The 10,309-nt window shown below is 52.7% G+C and overlaps 1 protein-coding gene across 1 annotated transcript; it reads left to right on the forward strand.

Annotated features, from left to right (window-relative positions):
• Positions 1-4,934: 4,934 nt before the first annotated feature.
• Positions 4,935-8,452, forward strand: HJV (hemojuvelin BMP co-receptor). The gene is made up of 3 exons (XM_087828174.1): positions 4,935-5,259; positions 5,589-6,124; positions 6,718-8,452. The coding sequence occupies exons 1-3, from the start codon at positions 5,163-5,165 to the stop codon at positions 7,342-7,344; spliced, it is 1,260 nt and encodes a 419-aa protein (XP_087684300.1). The 5' UTR covers positions 4,935-5,162; the 3' UTR covers positions 7,345-8,452.
• The last annotated feature ends 1,857 nt before the right edge of the window (positions 8,453-10,309 follow it).

Raw genomic sequence — 10,309 nt, forward strand, 5'->3', positions numbered from 1 at the left:
CCACTGTCTCCTCACAGGGGCCCACTGTCTCCTCACAGGGGCCCACTGTCTCCTCACAGGGGCCCACTGTCTCCTCACAGAGACGCACTGTCTCGTCACAGGAACTCACTGTCTCCTCACAGGGACGCACGGTCTCCTTACAGGGACGCGTTGTCTCGTCACAGAGACGCACTGTCTCCTCACAGAGGCGCGCTGTCTCCTCACAGAGACGCACTGTCTCGTCACAGGAACTCACTGTCTCCTCACAGGAACTCACTGTCTCCTCACAGGGGCGCACTGTCTCGTCACAGGGGCGCGCTGTCTCCTCACAGGGGCGCGCTGTCTCCTCACAGAGACGCACTGTCTCGTCACAGGGACGCACTGTCTCCTCACAGGGGCGCACTGTCTCGTCACAGGGACGCACTGTCTCCTCACAGGAACTTACTGTCTCGTCACAGGGGCGCGCTGTCTCCTCACAGGGGCGCACTGTCTCCTCACAGAGACGCACTGTCTCGTCACAGGGACGCACTGTCTCCTCACAGGGACTCACTGTCTCCTCACAGGGGCGCACTGTCTCGTCACAGGGACGCACTGTCTCCTCACAGGAACTCACTGTCTCCTCACAGGGGCGCACTGTCTCCTCACAGGGACTCACTGTCTCCTCACAGGGACTCACTGTCTCCTCACAGGGACTCACTGTCTCGTCACAGGGACGCACTGTCTCCTCACAGGGGCGCACTGTCTCCTCACAGAGGCGCGCTGTCTCGTCACAGGAACTCACTGTCTCCTCACAGGAACTCACTGTCTCCTCACAGGAACTCACTGTCTCCTCACAGGGGCGCGCTGTCTCCTCACAGGGGCGCGCTGTCTCGTCACAGGGGCGCGCTGTCTCGTCACAGGGCGCGCTGTCTCGTCACAGGGGCGCGCTGTCTCGTCACAGGGGCGCACTGTCACATCCGAGGAAAAAATTCCTGGAGATTGGCTGCACAGTCATCTGAATGTACTTAACATTTCTGAACTGTACACTTAAAAGTGTTCAGAGAGCTCTTCCTGTTGTTCATCGCGGCGCAGGATCGGGGTGAAAGGAGAACCCCTCGGGGAGCTCCCCACCTGCCCACCTGCCTCTAGGCTGTGGGGGGAGGAGACGGACGACCGGGCCCCACGGCCCTGAGCAGCTGGCAGGCCAGGCCCGTGTCCTCCAAGGCCAGGCGCACCGTCGGGTCCTCTGGCTTCAGGAGACATGACAAGGTTGCCGGCCACTGCGCAGGCCATGGGGCCGAGGTGGGAGAAGTCTTGGAGAAAGGTCTGAAAGCCTGAGAGTACGAATTATGTAAAAATAACTTCTCAGATACTGGAAACTTTGGTTTTGGGATCCAGGAACACATCGGTCTGGGGATCGACGTGGCCCAAGCATTGGCACCTCCGGCCTGGACGTCTGTGTGGTTGGCAGGCCAGGTTTCAGCATCACAGGCAAGAAACGCAGGACGGGCTGCATTGGGCCAAACACAGAACCACAAAGAGGCCATGCGCTGGTTCCAGGAGAACTATGTTGGGATCATCCTTTATGGCAAATAAATTCCTGTTTCTGTCCAAAAGGCCAATAAAATATTTTCAGTGAAATGTAAAAAAAAAAAAAATTTTTAAATTGTTAAGATAGTAAATTTTATGCTATGTGTCTTTTACTACAATTAAGTAGCATTGTGAACTCAGATTTAAGCATATTTAAACATATTAAATATGTTTAAATCCATTGTAGACAGTGTCCATTTTGGCACTCAAATTGCCCATCTTTAGCCGGTAGAAGTTATTTTAGTCGCTCTGATTCCTTTTGATACAATCTTAAGTCTTTGAAAGCTTCCTTGCTTATCTTGGGCAATTCCTGCCCCACACCTGAAATCAGTCATTTCTCCAAGGAGTTCCTTTTAGTGGGAAACAGTATTTAGATAGCTCAATTTGAACACTAGCACGTTCATTGCTAATGGGTTACTGTTTCAAGGCCTTTTTAGCACAAAGTTAGGAAATAAGATAAAAACACCATGAGCCAAGTTATATTTCTGATTTAAATACAGAACTATAGCCAGGCTGGGTGTGGCTCAGCAGCTGAGCATCGACCTAGGATCCAGGAGCTCGTGGTTCGATTCTTCGTCAGAGCACATACCTGGGTTGTGGGCTCAATCCCCATCAAGGGCGTGCAGGAGACAGCTGATCAATGACTCTCTCATCATTGATATTTCTCTCTCTCTCCCTCCCCGTTCCTCTCCCTGAAATCAATAAAGATATATTTAAAAAATAAATTCAGGATTATAGTTTTTACTTAACTGCAGCAACTATAAATCTGTGTCTCTTTGTTCTACACCAAAAATCCTGTTTCACAAATACACTAATATTTAACACTCATTTGTTTTATCTCACAATACACAATAGTTTCAGAATAATAATACTGACACTACCACCAACAATATGACCACTTTAAAATATTTTTGCACCTCTTTTTGTCCTTGGAGTATATTCCACTTGGGACACCATGGTCAAATTATTCTTTTAAACTGACTTGAATAGTTTGGTTGGGGTCATTTGGCAATAAAAGCCTTTATGATGTGGCCTTATGTGGTGAAGGGAAAAACTAAATTTGTCAGGTATATTTGTATAATAAAAGAGAAGGGTCCTTTGTGGGTCTCTAGATCCTGAATTAAATGTACAGCCAATTAATGCAGATGCCTTAGTGGCATAATTTGGAATCAGCCCAGGTTAATTTCACTTGATCCCAGATCCCTATGGCTGCAAAAATATGACATGGCTAAATTCCTTGGCTGCAATATTTTAAAAGGTGACAGGATTATGTTACTCCACAAAGTATCTTTCTACGTCTCTTTTTCTTTCTTTATCTCTCCAAGTACCCCTCCCCTGTGGATTAGTAACTGTCAAAACCTTCTACCCCCATTCCTTTTTCACTTCTTTGCTTCGGTTAGCTTCCTCCCCCAGCAACTCGGGAGGCTGTGTGCAGGCCCGTGTGTTTGTGCGCAGGTGTGTGTGTGTGTGCTGGTGAGAGGGAGGGAGCAGAAACTGCTGTATAACTAAGGCAATGAAAATGGAGGTAGTAGGGGATAGACAGCTGCAAGGCTCGGAGCTGGTAGACTGAAACAAACCCTCATCCTGAACAACTTAGAGCTCGGATTTCTCCTCTGGACAGCTGGCTTTTTCAGTCCTTCTGAAATACTCTGCAAAGATGGGGGAAGGGCTGTGAACCACCTCTGCTGTGGACCTTATTTAAAGTCAGCTCCCACTAGATATGTTCTGCAGAAACTAAATGCAGTATTCAATACAGCAGAGATGAGGGTGGTGAAGGAGAGGCGTACAATTAATTGCCCACTCTAATTTTTAAAGGTGGGGGATTCATTAGTGGCCATGCTGGAGGGCTGCCTGGAGTAGGCAGTGACTCGAGTCATATTAGCTGGAACTGGATATCTGACTTGCCTGTCATATTTCTGTCCCCCCTCCCCTACTTGGCACCCTATACTCTACATTCTTTCTAGTCCTCCCACTCTCCCCACTCCCACACCCTACTGCCACCAAAGCTCCTGGAATTTTGGACTTAGCTATTTTTAAAACAGTCAACTCGGTAGCCACCTCCCTCCCCCGCTCAGCTGTCCAGCGCTCCAGCCAGCCATATACTCCCCCTTCCCCCCACACCAGACCTTCTCTGGCTCCCTGACCTCACTGAGATTGCAGCAGGTCTTGGGACCTAGGGGAGATATGGAGAAAGAGACGGGGGATCCCCTGGCTGGAGCTGACCAACAGAATAGGCAGTCATGGCTGGAGAGCGGGATATCAGAGTAATGTTTGACCTCTGGAAACAGTAAGTCAAAATGAAATTGCAATTCCTTTAATAAGCTTCTGGATTGAAGTTAGACGTTCATAAAATTATAACAGATATCTCTGGTCCAAAAGCTAAGATCTCTTCCATGCTAAGGTGCCCCAACCTCCATTTCTCCTTCTGTCTGATTTCTTTCTGGCCTCAGGCCTCCGGCCATTTGAAGTTTAATCCTCAGGCTCTCCTCCGGCAGTTTAAGCTCCTTCCACCCCTTGTTACCTCAAGGCTTCTGAGGAGGTCTCCCTCTTTAGGAGTTTCCCACACCCCCAGTCTGTGGTTTTCTCATCAAGGCCAAATTCAGCCTCACACGATTCGTCAGGATACTCTCCTACCCCGTCCCTGCTCAGCAGTGCCCTTCGCATTGGGCTTCCGGCATGGTGGCCACTCCTTGTCATAAATGATTTCCCCCCACAACTCGGTCCTGCCGTCCTGTTCTCCCTCCTGCATGACTCTTCCCCCAATCAGGCCCTTACCCCAAGAGAGGCAAGCCCCTCCCCAAGTTCTCTCCTCATCAAGAGACCGAGAACTTGTGGATTTGCAAAGGGAAGATTAACGGAAAAAGCGATTCTTCGGTCAGGTTTGGAAACATTCAAGAACTGTTGAGTCACAACGAGCAAACATGGATCTGGGAGCTTGGGCTGCGACCCATTATTCCAGGAGAGGGGCGCTATGGTTGCAGTCTCTAGAATAGGTGAGAGAAACTGGTTCACTGGCTCCCTTTTTACCTGGATCCTGAGGGGTGGGTGCTCGCCAGTGCTCCTTCTTGCTGAAAATCCTGACACGGGGGGAATGGAATCACCCCTGGAGCTCCCTCCGGATGGGGGGAGGCAGATGTGGGGAGTGTTCCAGAAGCACTTTTCAGATCCCAGTTCTCCCGGGGAGCCTCGGGGTGATGGGGACCTGCTCTGTCCCCAGGAGTCCTCCTTTTTGGACATGTCTGCTGTTTGGTAGCTGGGATGGGGCAGCGCAGTGGACTCTGCCCCCCACCCCCGTCCACTCGATGCTCCTTCCACCCCCAGCCAGGGGTATTGCATAAGGGGCCTGAACGTGGTCACAGGAGCAGGGCCCGAGGTTTAACAGCCGCACCAGGGCTGAGGGGGCTCCGCTGGCCCCAGGCTTCAGTCGGCTTACCCTCCCCTCGGTCTGGCCAGGCTCTCCTCACATCATCCTGAGCTATCTTCAGCTTGTCTCTCCTCAGGCCCAGCCAGATTTCGTTTTTCAGTCTCTTGCAGGGCGGCCAGTCAAAATTCACTAGGTAGGACAGCCATCCGCTGGAAAGAACTGGAGCCTGTGGGGACCTGGCTGGATAGGTATGGGGGACCCGGGCCAGTCCCCTAGTCCCCGGTCCCCCCATGGCAGCCCCCCGACTCTAAGCACCCTCACTCTCCTGCTGCTCCTCTGTGGATATGGTAAGGAAGGGCCAGGGTCGGGGCGGGGGTCCAGGCGGCCGGCTGCGGCCTGGGCGGGTGTGAGCCCGACGGCCCGACGGCGCGCCCGGCACCTGCCCGCCCCGCAGGTGTGCGCCTCCCGGGGGTGCGCGCCGTCCGCCCGCAGCCTGGGGGGGCACTGGGAGGACCCCGGCGGCCGCCGGGGAGCTCTAGCGGGCTTAGCGTGTTCAGCACAGCCGAGTGCGGGCAGGGCTAGGGAACTGGGGCTCGGACTTGGGGTGCGTCAGGGACCCTGGGCCCCCAGGAGGCCTGGGAGAGCGCGCTCCTCAGGGTCGCCCCTGTGCCCGCAGCCCATTCTCAGTGCAAGATCCTCCGCTGCAACGCCGAGTACGTGTCGTCCACCCTGAGCCTCCGCGGCGGGGGCGCGCCGGGCGCGCCCCGGGGCGGCGGCCTCTGCCGGGCGCTGCGCTCCTACGCGCTGTGCACGCGGCGCACGGCGCGCACCTGCCGCGGGGACCTGGCCTTCCACTCGGCGGTGCACGGCATCGAGGACCTGATGATCCAGCACAACTGCTCGCGCCAGGGCCCCACGGCCCCGCCCCCGCCCCGCGGCCCCGCCCTCCCCGGCGCCGGCCCCGGGCCCGCCCCCGGCCCCGCGGCCCCGGACCCCTGCGACTACCTCGGCCGCTTCTCGCGGCTGCACGGGCGGCCCCCGGGCTTCTTGCACTGCGCCTCCTTCGGGGACCCCCACGTGCGCAGCTTCCACCACCACTTCCACACGTGCCGCGTCCAAGGAGCGTGGCCCCTGCTGGACAATGACTTCCTCTTTGTCCAGGCCACCAGCTCCCCCGTGGCTGCGGGGGCCAACGCCACCGCCACCCGGAAGGTCAGGACTCGGTCGCCCCGCGGGTCCTCCCACGGCCACCCCACGGGGCCACTCCCCCCACTCCCGCTACTGCTCGGCAACGCCCCCAATCCCCTCCGTCCCGCGGCCACTCCCTTACCCGTGGCCACTGCCCCCCGCGGCCACTCCCTTACCCGTGGCCACTGCCCCCCGCGGCCACTCCCTTACCCGTGGCCACTGCCCCCCGCGGCCACTCCCTTACCCGTGGCCACTGCCCCCCGCGGCCACTCCCTTACCCGTGGCCACTGCCCCCTGCGCGCACCTGCTCCTGGAAATCACTCCCCCTCGTGGGAACTTCGCTCAGACTGGAAACCCCTGCAGGGAGGGGCGGGCGGGCGCGAGCGGCGGCCCTGCTGGGGGAGCCCTCCCCTCCCCTGTGGGAGCTGCCGAGGCGGAGGCCTTGAGGGAGCGAGGGGTGAGCGGAGAGGAGGCCGTCCTGGGGCACAGCGAGGGCCAGGCCAGCCGGCCCTGCCCAGCCTCGCACGGGTCCCTGCCCCAGAGGCCTGACTGGGAGCCGGGGACGGGTGCCCTGAACCCTGAACCCGAAATGAACTGTTTCCCTCTTGCCCTCACAGCTCACCATCATATTCAAGAACATGCAGGAATGCATCGATCAGAAGGTCTACCAGGCTGAGGTGGACAACCTTCCTGCAGCCTTTGAAGATGGTTCTGTCAATGGAGGCGACCGGCCTGGGGGCTCAAGTCTGTCCATTCGAACTACTAACCCGGGCAGCCACGTGGAGATCCAGGCTGCCTATATTGGTACAACTATAATTATTCGGCAGACAGCTGGGCAGCTCGCCTTCTCCATCAAGGTAGCGGAGGACGTGGCCAGGGCCTTCTCAGCAGAGCAGGACCTACAGCTCTGCGTTGGAGGGTGCCCCCCGAGTCAGCGACTCTCTCACTCGGAGCGCAGTCTTCGCCGGGGAGCTATAAGCACTGACACTGCCAGGCGGCTGTGCAAGGAAGGGCTGCCAGTCGAAGATGCTTACTTTCATTCCTGTGTCTTTGATGTTTTAATCTCTGGTGACCCCAACTTCACTGTGGCAGCTCAGGCTGCTCTAGAGGATGCCCGAGCCTTCTTGCCAGACTTAGAAAAGCTGCATCTCTTCCCCTCAGATGCCGGGATTCCTCCTTCCTCAGCAACCCTCCCAGCCCTACTCCTTTCTGGGCTCTTTGTTCTTTGGCTTTGCATTCAATAAGTAGGCCAGCAAGCCCTTGATTGGTTTGAAAATGATTTGGGGATAGAGATTGGCAGGGAAGAAACTAAAGAATCGCTGAAGGGACAGTGGGGACTGGGGGACACAGGAAACAACAACACTTAACCAGTCAGATGGGGCTGCAGTCCAGAGGTGAGCATGGATCACAGAATAAGGATTCTGGGCAGGGTCTCTGCACTGCAGACCTCTCTAGGGACTCCACCAGTTCCCCAGCCCCGTTTACAGTGAGTGCACTGTCCCAGCCCATCGACTCCTGAGATCACCCTTACAAGCTCAGAGGTGATAGTGGTCCTGACGATCGGTAGGAAACGGAAGGGTTGAGACTTTTAACAGGAAAGAACTGAAAGAGGAAGACATGATCATTACCCATAAAAATACAGTGATTTTCTCTTGGGAAGCGGAAAAGTGATTAGGGAAAAGAGTCTGTTTCATGAATATATGTGGGTAAGATGTGTTCTGCTTTCTTGGTCCAGGAATGAAGTGGGGTTGTTGGATCTTAGGTGAAAGGAACCTGCCTTTGGAAAATGGCACAGATAGGAAAGAAACCATCACCCCCCACCCCTAACTAATCAGTTATTAAAGCTATGGCTTCTTCACGCCTCCTCTGTGCCTATGTTGAATCTCTTCATAGATGCTTGAAAATGTGTAAAGACAATGTGTTCATGCCGCTGAAAGAGGGCTCAGAAGACTCAGACATTGTTTCTGCCCTCGGAAAGTTCGCAGGTATCAGGGAGACAACACTGATTCACATGAAGGACCGAGGGGTGCGTAATGATTCACTGAATTCTATAGTACTGTGAATTCTGATAGGAAGATGCCTGGAGAGAACTCAAGAAATAATAATATGAAGTCATAGAGGAGATGGGATTTGAAGTGATATGAAGACTGGGTAGGATTTCAATTGTTAAGGTCCTTCCAGGCAACTGAAAGCACCTGGAGTTATGCACAGATTCACGACTCGGGAAACCAGCAAAACTCAAATGTACGAGGCAAGAAGTAACGGACTAGAAGGGTGAGATCGGCAGAGGCCAGATTGTGAAGCACCTTGAAAGTGGAGCCAAGGAGTTTCAATGCAATTAACAGCTAACATTTATTGAGAGCTTAAAGCCTGTCAGGCAATGTTCTAAACACAATTTGTTCTTCTTGTTGTTTTGTTAATCCCCACCTGAGGGTATTTTTTCCATTGCTTTTCAGAGAGAGTGGAAGTGGGGGAGGGGAGAGAGAAACAGAGAGGGGGGGTTGTTGGTTGCCTCTGACCAGGCCCGGGATTGAACCTGCAACCCAGGTATGTGCCCTTGACCGGGAATTGAACCCGCAACCCTTCTGTGCATGGGCTGATGCTCTACCCACGAAGCACCCGGCCAGGGCTATTCTAAACACTTTTAAATAATTCATTTAATCCTCACAACTCTCTAAGGAAGGAAGTATTTTCATCTCTATTTTTTTTCATCTCTATTTTTTATCGATTTTTAGAGGGAGAGGAAGAGAGAAATAGAAACATCAGTGAGAAAGAAACATTGACTGGCTGCCTCCTGCACGCCCTCTACTGGGGATCGAGCCCACAACCTGGGCATGTGCCCTGACCGGGAATCCAATCCATGACCTCTGGGTTCATGGGTCAACCCTCAACCACGGAGCAATAGGGCCAGGCTCACCTAATTTTTATATAAGGAACCTGAGGTACAGGAAGATTAAGCAACTTGCCCACAGTCATCCAGCTAATAAATGGTAGAGCCAGAAACTGAGCCCAGGCAGTTTAGCTCTAGAGCCTTAACTCTTAATCACTACACTGTATTGTCAAGGAAATGGAGAACCACTTAAATTTTGGTCAGGAGAGTGGCAGGAGAGGAAAGCTGTGGCAGGCGCTGCCACCACAAAAGCTAGTTTCTTCTGTCATATGAAATCCAGAAGGAGAGCTGGGGTGGGGGAGCCCAAAGTTGAAGGAATCTAGTTTGTAGAAGAGAAGACTTGAGAATAGAAGCTATTCTGGTCCAGGATGTTCTAAAGCAACAGTGCTGCTCTGAACAAAAACCATCTAGAAGGTAACTTTTACATTCTGTATTTCCCCTCTTTTTTTTCTGGTCTCAGGCTCCCCCTTCAGCTACTCTATTATCTGGGGCCTGTCCCTGATCTAATCATGTATTGACACTACGTTCCCCTCTTCTTCCAGCCTCACCCGCCTGCCCAGAACACATATACACACTGGCCAGTGCTTACCAGACGGGGTGTCCCATCTGGTCTGCCATTTCAAACTTCTTTTGCAATTCATCCCCTATTTCCTCCTCTCCACCTCTCTAAGGGCCACAGCCACTCTGCCATTCTCTCAAAGCACAGTCTCTTTTAATTTCTGAAATGGCCTTTAATATAGAAACCTGTCCTAATAGAAAGAAATGGGAAGAAAAATATCTAGGGCTCTCCCTTCACTTTCAGGTAATAGGCATTTTAACTTGAAACATCTTTTTAAGAAACTGCTCCCTACATTGGTTCTCTTAACTCACCAGAGTGATTTTACCCCTCAGGTTTGGGAATCTCTAGTAAATTTTTTAAAATTTCACAGCCAACTGGTGAAAGAGGCCCTTTAATGACACCTGTCATGTAACACTGCTTCCTTTGCCAAAATTTAGGATTAGCCCTGTTACCAACGAAGTATTTAAAAAGGGGTAGTTCAAAATAAGCACTTGAAAAGATGCTCAACATCTTCAGTCACTAGGGAAATGCAAATAAAAAAAAAAACCACAATGAGAAAATACTACACACCATTAGAACGGTTAAAATTAAAAAGATTGACCATATCAACTGTTGACAAAGCGTGCAGCTCTCAGCACAAGGTGTGCTGGTGGGAATGTAAAATAGTACAACCACTTTGTAAAAACAATTGGGAAGTTTTTTTAAAAAGTTTAAGTATACACTTACCATGCAATTGAAACACCCCACTCCTGAATATTGA

The sequence above is a fragment of the Miniopterus natalensis genome, chromosome 19, assembly GCF_054644295.1.
Source record: "Miniopterus natalensis isolate mMinNat1 chromosome 19, mMinNat1.hap1, whole genome shotgun sequence".
Taxonomy (NCBI): Eukaryota; Metazoa; Chordata; class Mammalia; order Chiroptera; family Miniopteridae; genus Miniopterus; species Miniopterus natalensis.